A 15,671-nucleotide genomic window follows, 5' to 3' on the forward strand; every position below is an offset into this window, starting at 1 on the left:
ACATTTAGCTTCACTCAAACGCAGTGCGACTCTCTCGTAACAAGTCGATTACTGTCTCCACAGTGCCGAAGGTTCAGTTTAAGGAAGGAAGCTACCAGGTGGATGAGTCTGATGGGGAGGTAACAGCCATAGTGTACCGCAGTGGAGACATCAGTCTCAGGTCCACGGTGCGCTGTTACACCCGCCAAGGCTCTGCTCAGGTCATGATGGACTACAGTGAAAGACCCAATACTGACGCGTCCGTCATCACTTTCCTACCAGGTGAGACCTCCCCTCTCCTTCCTAATCTCTCTGTTCCTCTACGTCCTTCAGCAGTTACCTGAGTACATTGACCGTTTTTCTCCAGGTGAAACAGAAAAGCCGTGTGTGGTCAGCCTGATGGACGACTCCGTCCATGAAGAGGATAAGGAGTTCCGCCTCGTCCTGGGAACTCCCAAGAGCAAGTCACCGTATGGAGCTTCTATTGGGGAGCAGAAGGAGGCGCTGGTCACAGTCACGGATGGGAAAGATAGTACGTACTTTACTTCCAACATAAAACAATAAAGAAATATTGAAATAAAAAAAGGCAAAATATTCTGTAGGTAGCATATAGATGAAAACAATGGGATGAATACAAAGTGGGTGTAGTAGATACAGTGGTCTCACCTCCCTAAAGAACTATTGATGAGAAGCACTTCACTTCTAACTGTGGAGAATGTTTTGTACCAGGCATGCTACAAATATGAAGGATGGATGTTGCTGCAAATAAATATAAACTGAATAAGTTAAATATTTTACTCCATCGGAAAATACGGCATTGTCTTTTCTGTTGCCAAAACAGGCCACAGATATTTCTTTTAAAATGATTAAATTATTATTTATTTATTTGTTTGAGATAAGAAATATGACTGTGTAGTTTTGGCTCATAATAATAATAATTCTGATCATTGTGATTTTCTTCCCGTTCTAGAGCCCATCATCCGTTTCTCTGAGATCAAGTACAGTGTGCGTGAACCTCAGGTCAAAGGTGACGTGGCTGTAGTGAAAATTCCCATCCTGCGTGTTGGAGACACCTCAAAGTTGTCAGTGGTGAGAGTGCACACCAAGGACGGCTCTGCAACCTCCGGAGAAGACTACAACCCACTGTCAGAGGGTAAGGACATGGTTTATTGGCTGCAAAGTGACGCGGTAGCTTGCACAGTGCCTCTTCATATGAATTTATGTCTTTTAGTCAGTGCTCACTTCGCTGTGTCTCTGTCTAAGATGTTGAGTTCAAGGAGGGCGAAAAGGAACATTTTGTGGAGATTGAGATCCTGTTTGACGGTCAGAGAGAGATGAGAGAGGCCTTCACTGTACACATGAAGCCTGATGACAACATGGTGGCTGAAATACAGGTGACACAAAGGTTACACAGCACACACACACACACACACACAAACAAACAAATATAAACCAGTAGTCCTGCAAGTCCTACATGTGCCCACGTACAGTGCTGCAAATCTACACACGTGAGCATGCGCCTCTGTCATGTCAGCCTGTGTTAAAATAGCCAGGCAGCAGCTGGCATTGCTGTCAGCGCGCCTGAACCACAGAGTCTTATAAAAAGCTTTTCCCTCTGGAATGAGATGCTGAGGGGAATGTCCCAGCAGAGCCAAACAGTAGGCTAAACCTATAAACAGAACTGCGACATTCTACCCATATACTCTACATCAGGCATGCACCGCTCACGTCACGAATTCAGATATGTTACGTACCTTGACTTGAGCAAGATAGGACGAAATGTGTTGGAGGAATGGTGAAAGGATGCTATACTTTGGCAGAAGTCATGATTGAAAGTTGAGATTGGCTAGATTTTAAAGTTGACAACCAGCTAACGATGCTTTTCCTCTTCTTGCTAGATGAACAAGGCCATTGTGTACATCGAGGAGATGGACAGTGTGGCGGATGTTACCTTCCCCGCCGTGCCCCAAGTGGTTTCCCTGCTCATGTATGATGACACAGCTAAAACCAAAGACAAGCCCTACCCACCCAATGGATACCCTGTTGTGTGCGTGACGGTGAGTGCAAATGCTTCTGCTGCTTTTGACAGCCACACATACTTCCAGGTTTCTTTAATTTTTCAGTTGCCATATGTCTTGTCATCCCTTGCAGGCTTGCAACCCTAAGTACCACGACTTCGACAAAACCGGCTCGATCTGCTCTGCGGAGAACATCAACGACACTCTCACTCAGTATCGCTGGCTGGTCAGCGCCCCCACCGGGTCAGATGGAGTGACCAGCCCCATGAGGGAGGTGGACACTAACACTTTCTTCACCAACACCAAGTCCGTCACTTTGGATTCGATCTACTTCCAGACCGGCTCACGGGTTCAATGTGCAGCAAGAGCCTTCAATGCCAATGGGGACGCCGGTCTGGAGCTGTCCAGCCCCATTGCTGTGATCAGCAAGGAGGAGGGTGAGTGAAACACTGATTGGACAGATGCAAATATATATACTCAGTAAAGACTTCCTTGTTTTAACTGACTTCTAAATCGTTGCAGGTATGTGTCAGCCTCGTGTCCAAGGCACTGTTGGAGCTGAACCTTTCTCTGCTAAGATCCGCTACACCGGTCCCGATGACCCTGACTTCCCCAACCTCATTAAACTCACTATCAACATGCCTCACATGGATGGTGAGCAGTGAACATTTGTTTCAAGCATTGATACATAGTCTTTATTGTTTAGGAATCTCGACAAAGACCCAGAATGGTAACAAGCTTTTCAATATCGACAGGCATGTTGCCAGTGATCTCCACAAGACCTCTGTCCAACTTTGAGCTCACCCTGAGTCCAGACGGCACACGTGTGGGAAACCACCGCTGCTCCAACTTGCTGGACTTCAATGAGATACAAACAGGCTACGGCTTCATCACCGATGCAACAAAGAACCCGGAAATCATTGGCGAGACTTCACCATACCAGTACAGCCCGCTCATGCGCTCTGCCAACTCTCTGCGCTTCTACAGGAACCTCAACTTGGAGGCCTGCCTCTGGGAGTTCACCAGCTACTACGACATGTCAGAGCTGCTGAATGACTGTGGAGGCTCCATAGGCACTGATGGACAGGTAGGACACGCATAAAGGAAAACAACTACAATCAAACATTTTTAAGGACCGGTGGATTCACTTCCTGGGTCAAAGTATATCCATGCTAATTATTTATGGCAAGTTTGACAAGCAAATGTGCGGCATTGACCGATCACAGTCTTGACAGTGAGAGGAACTATTGTAGCTTGTTAGCTGTGTTGCATCATTCACATATATTTTACCTCCTCTGTTGGTGTATAAACAGCTCCACAAAATGAATGCTTGCAGACAAGTTTTAGGACAAGCACCAACTGTACAAATTCGTCAGTCACCAAGCTTGTAGATTCACATATTTTGTGAGGATGGGCGGATAAATTTCACTGTGCCACTTTCAGGTGTGACCAGGCCTTCAAACTCACGCAGAGATACTTCCTACATCATCCCTGATAATGACTGAGTTATCTCTTACTTAGGTGCTGAACCTGGTCCAGTCCTACGTCACCCTGCGTGTCCCTCTGTTTGTGTCCTACGTCTTCCACTCTCCGGTGGCTGTGGGAGGCTGGCAGCACTTTGACCTGCAGTCGGAGCTCAAACTCACCTTTGTGTACGACACAGCTATTCTGTGGCAGGACGGCATCGGCAGCCCGCCTGAGGCTGAGCTACAAGGTATGTTCTCAGAGCGATGCTGCTCCCTGCTGGTGCTGCTGGTCCATGTGTGATGCGCTGTAAAACCCTGTTCTCTGTTCTCATAGGAGCCATGTACCCAACCAGCATGCGTATAAATGAGGAGGGACGTCTGGTGGTTAACTTCAAGACAGAGGCTCGCTTCAGGGGACAGTTTGTTATGTCTCATCCAGGTAAGAGAGTGGCAGCCACACACACACACAAACACACACCCTAAAACCATCCAGTGTGGTCATTCTATACAGTAACCTCCTATTGGATTACCCTGTGTCCGACATCCTCTCTTCATCTATTTATGAAGTTCCACATGGGGGGTCCTTCCTGTGCAAAAGTGTCAGGGGTCATTTCAGCAAATGTCAAAATGGCCCTTCAGCATTTACAGTTAGGAAGCAAGTGACACAAACAATGTAGAAGGTCACTCTTTAAATAAAAAAAAAAAAAACAGACACTGCTGCTAATTGTATTTTGGACGAAAAAGAGTTATGACTGTCTACGTGTTTGTTTTCAGGAACCAGCGTGTCATCCATGGTGATGTGTGCTGACCACCCTGGGCTGACATTCACTCTCGCCCTGGTCAGGACTGAGCCTACTTACAACCAGCCCATGCAGCAGTGGAGTTTTGTCTCAGACTTTGCTGTGAGTCGATATGCAATCAAAACTTGCCAGCTGTGGTGAAATAAACAGTCACAGACAGTCTTTTAAGATTGCTTCTGTGTTTCTGCGTCCCCTCTAGGTGCGAGACTACTCCGGGACTTACACAGTGAAGTTGACCGCCTGCATTGCATCACCCAACGGGGAGTTCAGCATCCCTCCTGTCTGCCACCCAAGAGAGCCACTTACGTTCGACATGGACATTCGCTTCCAGCAGGTTCGCCTTGATATCCCGACAAAAATAGCCCAGCATTACTTAGTTGTGGATTTATTACAGTCAGGTCCAAAGTAGGAACACTGATGTTTTTTAAGATAACACTACAAAAAGACCATCTTAACAATCATTTAGATTTTAAGGACTTTTAATAGTTTCCTAGGTAGTTCAATTTGTCCAGAAAAGTTAACGGCATTTACTCCAAAATGTCTTGTTAAGATGGTTTCAATCACACTGAGAATCTGTTTTTGGGCTCCAGGTGAGTGACCCAGTCGCAGCTGAGTTCAGCCTCAACACTCAGATGTTCCTGCTGTCCAAGAGGGAGTTGTGGTTGTCTGACGGCTCCATGGGCTTTGGAGAAGGGACTGACGCTGCTTTTTCAGACGGTACTACAACACTGCAGCCTAGTGTATTTTAGTAAACATTACAGCTGAGCACCATTAACCCTCTGAGAACCCCATGTTATAGTCCCACCTTCAATTTCATCTGTTCTTTGATTCAGGTTCCATGATATACGGCCGTGTGATGGTGGACCCAGTCCAGAACCTGGGGGACTCCTTCTCCTGCAGCATTGAAAAAGTCTTCCTCTGCACTGGAGCAGACGGCTACGTTCCCAAGTACAACCCCACCGACAAGGAGTACGGCTGCCTGGCAGACGCTCCCTCTCTGCTTTACAGATTCAAGATCCTGGTAAGATGCAATGACACCACAAGGACAATACTTTAGGGAGTTGTGGAGAAGCAGAGGTCATGTCTTTTTTCTGTGTGTGTTGTTCTGCAGGACAAGGCCCAGCCAGAGACTCAAGCTTCAGCATTTGGTGACGTTGCTTTTAAGGCCACACTGGCTCAAGACACAGCTGGAGGTCTGCCTTTGGCCAGACAGCCAGGATCAGATGGCTTCACACTCTCCTCGTCTCCACTTTTCCAGGTCTGTATAGCTCTCAAAATACATTATATTCATGCATTGTATCAACACGCACACAGATATGGATTGAAACATGAGTTTCTTCTGCAGGTGGCTGCTGGTCGAGAATGGTTCATCCACACGATTTACACAGTCCGCTCCCGAGAAAATGCCAACCGCAACATTGGCAAGCGCAGTGTGGAGTACCTGCATCACAGCATGTCCTCTGTTGAGGGTCCTGAGACCTCCGACCTGGCCAGCCCCCGCCACCGCCGTGCCGCCCCTGCTTTATCTGACACTGGCGTGGCCCAGGACATCGGCGTTGACAACAACCGAGGCACCAACATCCAGCACATCGCTCTGGACCGAGCGGACCGCGTGGTGGTCAGCCAGCGCCAGCCCTGGGCCCCTAACCGTGAGCCCCTACTGGAGCGCCCCCTGCCGGAAAGTTCTGGCAGAGAACTGGCTGACACTTCCACCCTGCCAATGTTACTGGGCCTCGCAGGTCTGATCCTTCTCATCTGCCTCATCGCCACCGTTGTCATTCTGTTGCTGCGGCGCAAGAAGAGTGAGAAGAAGACCCAGTTCCCTCCTTACACCACCTCCTCTTCTTCTGCCTACAATGGCTACAGCCAACGCCCAGCGGGCACGTGGAGCAGCTCAGACAACTCTGAGGTCTAGATGTGGACCTGTTCCACCTCAAACACCTGCCCCTTATTAAAAAGACTATGATAGTCTCCTCCACCATTGTGCCTTTACAGCCCAACTCTTGTAGCACTGAATAGAGCCCAATACAACCTGAGGGACAGCACAACAAGTCAGTGATTGGGGCTTACAACGCAGAATGAGTTTTCAGGGACTTATTGATCTCTGATGTTTAGTTCTTGCTGTGATGTACTGCAGCCTATTTTGAATCATGGATGTACGAAGAGCCCCCCACCCCCCCTGCTTCATTGGTTGCTAAATTGTAAAATATCCCATTTATCCAGTGTTTGCAAATGCATGAAAATCCCAATTTAGTAAATGCAGTTATTTCACGAGTAAAAGGCAAATGGTTTTCCATGTTCCTCCTTTAAAAATAATTAGTTTATCGAGTTTTTATTTTTATTATTCACCTTGTTTGTTTTGTGGAGAGTAGAGCAAAATGGACTGAATGTTAGTTGAAGCTGACCTTAATGAATGATGTGATAAATGATTTTTAGTATTGGTATTTAACTGTTGTGCTTTAAGGCCTGCAGTATACCTGCCCACTGCTGAGAACCAATACGGTGTCATTGAAAGGGATTGTAAATGTTTTTTGTTTTTACATTTATTCAGGTCAATGTGGCTGAATTCAGATGCAAAACTATCGGTGTACATATCAATGTAGGACTATGAAAAAAGGTATTACTACACCCTGGTGAAACTTGAAAAATTACTCTGGTTTGTCGATCAAGTCCTGAAAATTGTAAGTGCAGTTTAAAAGTTTGAATTATTCTTCTACAGGTGACCATATATATTTCAATGTGCCAGTTAGCAGACTTCTATGGCTTATTGATTTATTTGAGTTTGGATGTATGTACACTTCAACTGCCAAATATAAATGTCCTTTTTTTGAATCAGTGTCTTATTTACCAGAATACACACATTTGTAAAAAACGGGAAGTTTATTACGTTCAAAAAAGACATTTTCTACTTCACATAGGAAGATAAAAGGAACAAATGTTTTCTTAAAAATAAAAAGGGTACATATCGCCTCAAGCAATGGAATGTGGTACAACCAACAGGCATAAATACATTTTTTTTTCAATTAAGTACTAGTAAAAAAAAAAAAAAATCTAGCAAACAAAAAACTAAACCAGCCCAGCTGCGGTGTTTTAGGCAAGTGACAAGGTAGGCTTGTGATGGAGCACTTCCTAAAACCTAACACAACGAGGTCAGTCCATCTGGGTTTTACACAGTACATTATCACAGCCTGCCAAACAAACACAGACACTAGGACTAATGATACCGGAGCTGGCTGTCGCCCTCGAATTCTGACACTGTACTCAGTAGATTTAAGTTCAGCTTCACAACTTGAGCTTTTTCCTGCGTCCACGACCGTCTGGGGTTGCCTCCGACTTCCGTTTCTGGGCCTGGATGGGAGGAGAAGATTATTAAGTGAGATTTCACGAGTCGTGACATTAAAGTCAACGACCATCCAGAGTAAGAGGGCCGGCAAGCAAACCTCAACACTTATTTGGCATCAATAATCAAGTGGCTTGCTTCCTTCAACACGAGATGGATTTGAAACTTACTGAGACATTCTTTGGGCCGCGTTTCTTCTTCTCAGCCTTCTCCCTCTCCTCCAGCTCCATGTTCTCTCTCTCTATCAGTGTAATCAGGGTGTTGCATCGCCTCTGTAGCTCCTAAACGCAGCACAGAACATCACAAGCAACATTTTTAAAAACATTCATAACAACAAAAGTGAAATAGTTTAAAAAACAAAAAATAAGCCAACGTTTACCATGGCAGTCCTGGATTTGAGGAACCAGTCGAAGCGGAACTGAGGCGAGTTGCGGATGCATTGACGCAGCTCGTCGTACACGCTCTCCTTGTCGAAGCCCAGCTTGTGCAGCATACAGATGAGGAAGCGGTCCTCCTCCTCCGTGTAGTTCTTGCCTTTGTTGGTGCCATAGGAGATACGGAGCTGATGGAAGGGAGCCTTGTAGCGACCAATCTGGGCAAAGAGATTAAGAGTTAAAGTGTTTTAACACGACGCTTAATGAGATTAAGCTAATTAGGTAGTTTGAGCGACGAATGATGAGCCACATGGTTGGCAGTCAGCTACCTTTGAGTCCAGGGCTTTCTTGATGCTAATCCTTCTCTGGATCCTGGCTTCTCCTCTCTCGATCTGGGCCATGATCTTCTCGATATCCTGCAGCTCATTGCAGCGCTCCCAGAATACGGCTGAAGGATCAAACGAGCACAAATTCATTTGGTATGCAAAGAACTCTGAAGTTATCCTGTGAGATACATAGTGGATTAAAAAAAAAAAAACACGTTGTCATTACCTGAATATTCCATGACTTCCTCTGGCGTTTTACCCTCAACCTCTCGGGCAATGTTCTCAATATCGTCTCTTCCCCACTTCTCGTTGGCTTTGATGAACTGGTTGAAGTCGCGTTTGTTCCAAATAGTAAATCCCTGCAATGAAGGAACAGTTGATAAAAAATATGCACAATCTAGAACCCTGGGACACAAAACACTTAATTAGGACTTGGGGCATATTATCCTTGAAATCGATTGTATTTGGGGAGAATAATCAGTACCTGTTGCAGCAGGTTCTCCTTCTCCTCGAGTTCCTCCTCTGTGAGAGCCTCGGCCTCATCGATCTTAGTCTGCTCTTCTTTCTGGAGCTGGGCCGAATTCGGCATTTCTGGATTACGAGGAACCTAAAAGAGACACAGCCACAGACTGAATTAGAGACATTTCTACACGTGTACAAATGATCTAATTCTCATCAGAAAAAACATCTCTGTACCTTGTAGCCGATCGTTTTCCTGTAAAACAGAATCTCCTTTTCTAGAAGCTCAAAAAGACGTGGCGGGAAGAACTGGAAGTCCTGGACATTTGGCTGCTTGGGAGGACGAGGAGCCTGGGAAATGGAGTCAAACTAATGTTATGCCTCAACCAGGATAAGTTTAATCTGTTGCATTAATGCCTTGAATCCTAAGTGTGTTTCTAAAGTGATCCCTCCCTACCTTGGGCGCTTTAGGCTCACTGACTCGCAGAGCCTCTCTGAAGTAGGCGTCCACAGCGTAGTTGGCTTTCCTTTCTCTCTTCGGTGGTTCGATCCAGTTGGTAATGACCTGAATGAAGAAGCAAGAGAGGAAACAATGTAAAGACTCAAAAGGATCTTTTTGTTGGAGTTAAAGACTGAATACTGATGTTTTTTTTTTTACCTTTTTCTTCTCTCTATAATCTTCTCCTTCAAATTTGTACACACTGCTGTTCTCTGTGTCCATGCTGAAGTTCCTCAGAGTGCTCTCACCCAGATTAGACAGCTTCTCCTTCATCTCGATAGTCTAGCAAATGACAATATCAGAGTGTTCATTTTATGGCAAGTTCAAAAACTTAGAAACAAACAAAACAACAAAAAAAAAAAATCTTCCTCTACTGCATCCAGACTCACCTTCCTTTCACCTCTCTCCAGGATCGCATCAATGTCATCATCTGTGATCTCGCTCTCTCTGGAAGCAAACACGTGCGTGGCTCCGTGGCGGATGATGGACAGCATCTCATCTTTGCCCAGCTTGTTTGCACTTGGGTCAACTAGTCTTCCTGTTAAACAAATAGATGACAGCTTAGTGTCTCTCCTATTGGTATGTTGTGTACTGTAACAACTTCTCAGAGAACTTTTCTGTGCTAACAAGACGGGGGGAAAAGGAGTTACCTTGCTGGATGACAATGGAGTCCAGGCGCAGTTTCATCTCGGCCCTCTCCACAATCCTCTCCTCCACCGTGTTTTCCGTGATGAAGCGAAAGACGCGCACCTGTTTCTGCTGACCAATCCTGTGAGCTCGGTCCTGAGATTAAAAAACATAAAACTGGTCATGTCCAGTGCATCTGAAATCAAAGTTCTACAGCGTCCGCGCTTATTTTCAGGGAAAAGGAAACCTGATCCCGTTACTCCTCGCTACTGTTCAGCACTAACCATGGCCTGGAGGTCAACTTGGGGGTTCCAGTCGGAGTCGTACAGGATGACCACATCTGCTGTAGCCAGGTTGATACCCAGTCCTCCAGCTCTGGTGCTCAACATGAAGATGAACTTGGAACTGTTGGGCTCATTGTATGCGTTGATAGAGATCTGAAAACACACAAAGACACATGAAAATGATATGGATTTTTATTAAAAAAACGCATCTTATAGTTGACTGAGAAAAAGACAAGACCCAAGCACCACACCTGTCTCTCCTCGTGCGGCGTCTGGCCATCCAGGCGGCAGTAGCAATAGTTCCTCCACATGCAGTAGTCCTCCAAGATGTCCAGCACTCTGGTCATCTGACTGAAGATGAGCACACGAGAACCTGGAGAGAAGGAAAGACGGTACAATCAGTCAACGTAATGTAGGAACAACAGCAGTCCTTTTGAAATGATCTATTCTGGGAATGTGCTGCATGTACTGGAGATGTGGTTCCTCCATTCGGTCTGATCTAAGCTATGTAACAGATGAGACACTTGAGTTTGACTGTGTTGGGTGTATGATAGTGGTGGAAAGTAAGTACATAATTATTATATTTCAGAACAAGAGCAAAGGTTAGAGAAGAGGCCAAAAAATAAATATATATTTGAATACAGTAGGATTTTTCTTGACGTGTTGAATGGAGTAATTTATGGTATTTGTACATTTAAACTGAGTACTACTTGCACCACTTATGAATAGTTAACGCAGGTGTTGTTCCGTTTGTATCTAAATTTCAGGATTCTGTAATAGAAATACTTCATCTAAAGATAATAACAATAAATTCTGCTGAAATGACAGCATGGCCATCTACATACCCTGAGCCTTCATCTTGGGAAGCAGCTTGTCCAGCACCACCATCTTGCCACTGTTCACCGCCAGGTGAAGGTCCGTTGTGTATGGGGGACCCGGCTCGGCTCCGTCGAAAAGGTACGGATGGTTGCAGCATTTCCTCAGCTGCATGAGAACGTTCAGGAGACGCATCTTGTCTGTCTTACCCGCCGAGTTCAGAATGTCTATGTCCTTCATCAGGATCTTTGTGTACCTGATGGTTTGTGACACGAGGTAATATTACATAATAGTGTGCAACAATTTAATATCGGTACGAACAAAGAAGCTTAGGACAAATTAAAGCTCGACTCGGGATGCTTACCACTCTCGCTGCATCTTACTCAGGCCCACATACATCTTGATCTCTTTTTTCGGAAGCAGAGTCTTCTCTACGTCGGCTTTTATACGACGAAGCAAGAAAGGACGCAGGACCTATACAAAAAAAAAAGGCCGGTCAAAGGGAGTGCTTTCACCCAAAGAAGAGGAACACATCTGGAAATGTACAGAGATTAGTTGGAAGTTGACATGAGGAAAATTCAATACTTACAGTGTGAAGACGTTCGACCAACTTTGTGTCACCCAAGCAGTTGTTTGTGTCAAACCAGGAATCAAAGTCCTTTGGGGGGAAAAGAAATTAAATTAGTACAGAGCAGTTTTCTTCTAAATAACAGACCACAACCACATCAGTGCAACTAGGGATTCCAGCTTGAAAGAGCCTTCATCTTCTAGTGAAAGTCCCCGTTGAACTTGTTCATGTCGAGGCGACGCTTACCTCGGCTGAGTTAAAGACATCAGGCAGCAGGAAGTTCAGCAGAGCCCACAGCTCGTGAAGGTTGTTTTGCAGGGGCGTTCCAGTCAGCAACAGACGATTGGTGGTCTTAAATTCTCGCACAATCTCCGATAGCTATGGGAAATAAATTGCTTTGTTAGGAAATCTTGTGAAAGTGGCTCCGACATATGTAAATGTCCCGTTTGTTTCAGTGGCTGTCTGACCTTTGATTTCTCATTCTTGATTCTGTGAGCTTCGTCAATGACCAGGTAGCGCCAGTTGAACTTCTTGAACACTGCCTTCTCAATGATGAGTATCTCGTAGGATGTGACGCACACGTCCCATTCCCCAGGCAGCAGCACATCTCTGACCAGGGCATTCTGAAAGCCATGCACAAATCATTCAGCCTTTTAGAATTGTAGATTTGAGTTGTTTTCTATTAGTGAAGCTAAAGTTGGCCGTAGCCCTCAGTGACAGATTTCCTACTCAAGAAAAAAGAAAGAATCTTGTGCACACTGTTAATAACACACACAGTCAGCAATATCACGACTATATCCCATCAGGGAAACCAATGAAATGATTTAACTTGTCTATAAATAATGCTAAAAGTTAAGCAGGTGTAACTTGGAATAAATATAACTGCAAAAACACGTTAAAATCAATCAAAAAGGAAGCATTACAGAGTAAAATATCACGTTATGGTGAGTATTTCCAGTTACATTGGGCTTTTCAGACAATAATAATATTGTGACTCTGCCTACCCTCTCTTCTCTGTCTCCGATCAGGCAGACCGCACGGAGTGAAGGCACCCATCTCTTAAACTCATTCATCCAGTTGTAGAGGGTGGACTTGGGCACCAGCACCATGTGGGGACCGGGGATGTTTCTGTAGTGCTTCATATAACCCAGCAGGGAAATAGTCTGCAGAGTCTTCCCCAAACCCTAAGAAGCAGCAGAGCGTGTAAATATATATTTGTCACTCCGTTTTAAATGTAGCGGTAAACTGCTTTGACTGTGAGAAAGTACTGACCATCTCATCAGCAAGGATGCCGTTGATGCCATTCTCATACAAAGAGATGAGCCAGTTCAGTCCACGGACCTGATAGTCTCGCATTTTTCCAGCTTTGACGTCTAAATGAGAGACAAGAAAACGCATTATCATTACTTCTGCTCAACATATACATTTGCAATACACCTTTCTCTCAAGCCAAAAATGAAAACAGGCCATTGCTTACAGGAGGGAGAGGCATCAAAGCGAGTGCAGACATTAGTAGTCTTGGTGCTCTCGTTCAGAAGCTCTTCATCCTCCTCTTGCTCTGTGCGGCGATGTCGGTTGCTGTTAAAGCACAGAAAAGAAACGATGATTCATGATCACAATGGGAGTAACCTTCCTGAAATGAAAAAAAAAACATGTGCGGACGTGTACTCACTCTGCGACAGACAGCAGGTTCTGTTTCTCGTCATTCTTGATGCGAGGACGCCCCGGCTTCATCTTCAGAGGGGAGGTGGGGGTCTTCTGTGCGGCTGGTTGGATGAAATGAGCAAACAACTCTGTTTGCTTCAACAGGTACTCAAATCTGTTGGTCCGGTCTGTTAGCTAGAAACACAGGAAGACAGTCTTGTTAACTTATCTAACAACAGAGTGGTGAGCCATGTAGTGAAAGCTGTCGTTAAAAGGTGCCGTACCACTTTCTCCTCGTAACCCGGAACAGTCGTGGACGACGAAGCATCTTGTGCATCGGCCCCTGCATCCGAAGAGGACTCTTTTCCAGCATCTGAAGAATCAGACTTCTCCTGAGCAGAAAAAAAAGTAAACACCAGTCTTGTTTACCGGCAATCTTCAGATTTGTTAAACAACAACAACAGACGAGACAAACTGCCTGCTCTGTTCTGGGATGCTCTGTGGACCCCACAGAGAGACACCTTATGGAAAAACTCCTCGCTATCATGGACTCCCAACCTCCCCTACACAAAACCGTCTAAAAAGTCTTTTGTCCTCGCTGCCGTTAACATTGCTCTGAGAGGAGCACAAACTGGACTGCAGGTCACTCACATTGGTCAACCTTCTGCTGTGAAATGCGGCCTTTTTATTACACACATTTCAGTTATTCTATTTGCCAAGAAAAAAAGACACTTCGCCCAACACACAATTTGATTCGCTCAGAGCAATTTTTGTATTTAATTTATTATTTGTCTCAATACACCTTGCATTTACTATTAATGCTAAATATAGTGTTTACTGCCCTCGATTGACGTTATCTGTTTTGTATGATAGGTGCTCATAATGTAATGTAGTTATTGTTACTGTCAATTATTTATACCACGCGTCTGTTCCTGTACTTCAATTGCTGTGACACGCAGTTTCCCTGCGTGGGATCAATACAGTTCGTTTTATTTGATCGTATTTTAAATGCTGTAACGCAACCCTGAAAAAGCTATTGATTTTTAAGGACTTTAATCAACACAAAGTGCAGCGGAGAGCACGTTGCGGGCATACAGCAGCATCCCTCGGTTACAAAAGCCGTTGCTGCTCCACTGTCCTACTGAAAACAAAGACAGGACAGCTGAGCGGGGTTCATTTCACGAGGTTTGTTTTAATCACAAGCAACTCGATGAGTGAATCTGGACTGGGAGTAAATAAAATAAACACGCTGGGACTTTTTAACGTCATGATCGAAGGGTTGCTAGCTGAGCTAGCAGTGTGAGCGTTTATAAAACAGGCTGGCCTTGTTGCTGTAACGTTAGCTTCAATCCCGAGTGAATGGGACCGAGCTGTTGTTGTCGTGAGCTAATGGTAGCGCCGCGGCTAGCTAACTAGCTAACCAGTTAGCTCAAACAGCCCGCAGTACCATTAACAAAGTGAAAGTTAAAACAGCCTACTTTGACGAATAAGTGGGCAAAAAAACGGAGGGGTTAAAGAGTTTAAGACTTGTGCTGCGCGTCCGTGAAAGGTGTCCACCGTGCTGAGGAGACAATAGCGTTAACGTTACCCATTTTAAAACCATCTTACCTCCACTACTCCTCCGGCTTCTTCAACTTCAGGCTGCTCTTCTTCCCGCTGTTCCACGCAGCTTAGGATTTCGGACATTTCGAATTTCCACTTCGATTGGGAAATATCGTAATTTGTGCCTTAGATGATCGCGTTATAAGAGACGTTGACGATTTCCCGAACTTTCTCGCAGTAAATAAGAACTATCTTGTTGTTTATATGAAAGACGCACCGGTTGGTCACAGGCAGCACGTTCCCGCTAGCAAGATGTTAGTCGCGTTCACACAGCGCCAACCCTGCTGTGTCCGAGCTATCGCGAGACTTGGTCATGATGCATTCAGTGCCCTGTAAAAAATATTTTTTGATCAGTTGATTTCTTTACAGCTGATTTTGATAATGACCATGTGTAGTTACCCAATTTACTGTCTGTCTTTACTGTACAATCTACAGCAAGTAGACTAAAAGATATGTTTCCTGTCCATACAAAGTAATTTGCTACAGTATATTGACTCATACCCGAAAGGAGTGAATCCCTTTTTGTACCCTTATGATTACCTTATTTATTTATTGAAATGATATGCAAGGCCTTATAAGTTAATGCAGCTCTAGATGTATACAGTATTGCTATAGAATTTGAAATTGTACCATTAATGTAGTTAATATGTTGTCTCCATGTTATTTTATGATCGATAACCCTGGGGAATTTTGTCTCAAAAAGTCTTTCAGTTTCATCGTCAGATATTTTTCCTAAATTAAGTGGTATCTTCAAATAGTTAGTTTCCTCCAACTAACAGTCCACAACCTAAATATAATTAATCTACAATGATATAAAATAGATACAAGTAGAAAACCCTTTAAATATAATAATAATTAACACTGCTTTA

The 15,671-nt window shown here is 44.6% G+C and overlaps 2 protein-coding genes across 2 annotated transcripts in view; one reads left to right on the forward strand and one right to left on the reverse strand.

Moving 5' to 3' along the window:
- The window catches only part of frem3 (Fras1 related extracellular matrix 3), a 29,265-nt gene extending 22,247 nt beyond the window's left edge, over positions 1-7,018 (forward strand). The window contains exons 9-24 of the mRNA XM_079159799.1: positions 64-261; positions 347-511; positions 950-1,132; positions 1,243-1,373; positions 1,878-2,036; positions 2,131-2,434; positions 2,520-2,651; positions 2,753-3,084; positions 3,519-3,711; positions 3,798-3,902; positions 4,238-4,365; positions 4,463-4,597; positions 4,854-4,980; positions 5,097-5,284; positions 5,375-5,521; positions 5,609-7,018. Of these exons, the coding sequence (XP_079015925.1) occupies positions 64-261; positions 347-511; positions 950-1,132; positions 1,243-1,373; positions 1,878-2,036; positions 2,131-2,434; positions 2,520-2,651; positions 2,753-3,084; positions 3,519-3,711; positions 3,798-3,902; positions 4,238-4,365; positions 4,463-4,597; positions 4,854-4,980; positions 5,097-5,284; positions 5,375-5,521; positions 5,609-6,178 (3,197 nt within the window). The 3' untranslated portion in view covers positions 6,179-7,018. The remainder of the gene's footprint in view (positions 1-63; positions 262-346; positions 512-949; positions 1,133-1,242; positions 1,374-1,877; positions 2,037-2,130; positions 2,435-2,519; positions 2,652-2,752; positions 3,085-3,518; positions 3,712-3,797; positions 3,903-4,237; positions 4,366-4,462; positions 4,598-4,853; positions 4,981-5,096; positions 5,285-5,374; positions 5,522-5,608) is intronic.
- Positions 7,019-7,140: 122 nt separating this feature from the next.
- Positions 7,141-15,025, reverse strand: smarca5 (SNF2 related chromatin remodeling ATPase 5). Its single transcript, XM_079160442.1, has 24 exons — positions 14,809-15,025; positions 13,485-13,592; positions 13,229-13,395; positions 13,034-13,134; positions 12,829-12,929; positions 12,561-12,740; positions 12,024-12,179; positions 11,803-11,934; positions 11,578-11,646; positions 11,353-11,462; positions 11,018-11,244; positions 10,424-10,545; positions 10,173-10,325; positions 9,912-10,044; positions 9,651-9,799; positions 9,421-9,543; positions 9,220-9,327; positions 9,000-9,113; positions 8,788-8,910; positions 8,530-8,662; positions 8,307-8,425; positions 7,983-8,195; positions 7,774-7,884; positions 7,141-7,611 (listed from the first exon to the last, which is right to left on the reverse strand). Exons 1-24 carry the CDS (start codon positions 14,884-14,886, stop codon positions 7,546-7,548), a joined length of 3,096 nt encoding a protein of 1,031 aa, XP_079016568.1. The 5' UTR covers positions 14,887-15,025; the 3' UTR covers positions 7,141-7,545.
- Between the last annotated feature and the right edge of the window lie 646 nt (positions 15,026-15,671).

Source organism: Pholis gunnellus, assembly GCF_910591455.1.
Source record: "Pholis gunnellus genome assembly, chromosome: 5".
Classification (NCBI taxonomy): domain Eukaryota; kingdom Metazoa; phylum Chordata; class Actinopteri; order Perciformes; family Pholidae; genus Pholis; species Pholis gunnellus.

Excerpts from the sequence above, each read along its gene's own strand:
- smarca5 (XM_079160442.1), bottom strand. The coding sequence starts at position 14,886 with ATGTCCGAAATCCTAAGCTGCGTGGAACAGCGGGAAGAAGAGCAGCCT. Across the intron at positions 13,135-13,228 it reads AACCTGCTGTCTGTCGCAGA|CAACCGACATCGCCGCACAG; the intron begins GTGAGTACACGT and ends GTGCTTTAACAG. Across the intron at positions 11,935-12,023 it reads TCAAGAATGAGAAATCAAAG|CTATCGGAGATTGTGCGAGA; the intron begins GTCAGACAGCCA and ends TATTTCCCATAG.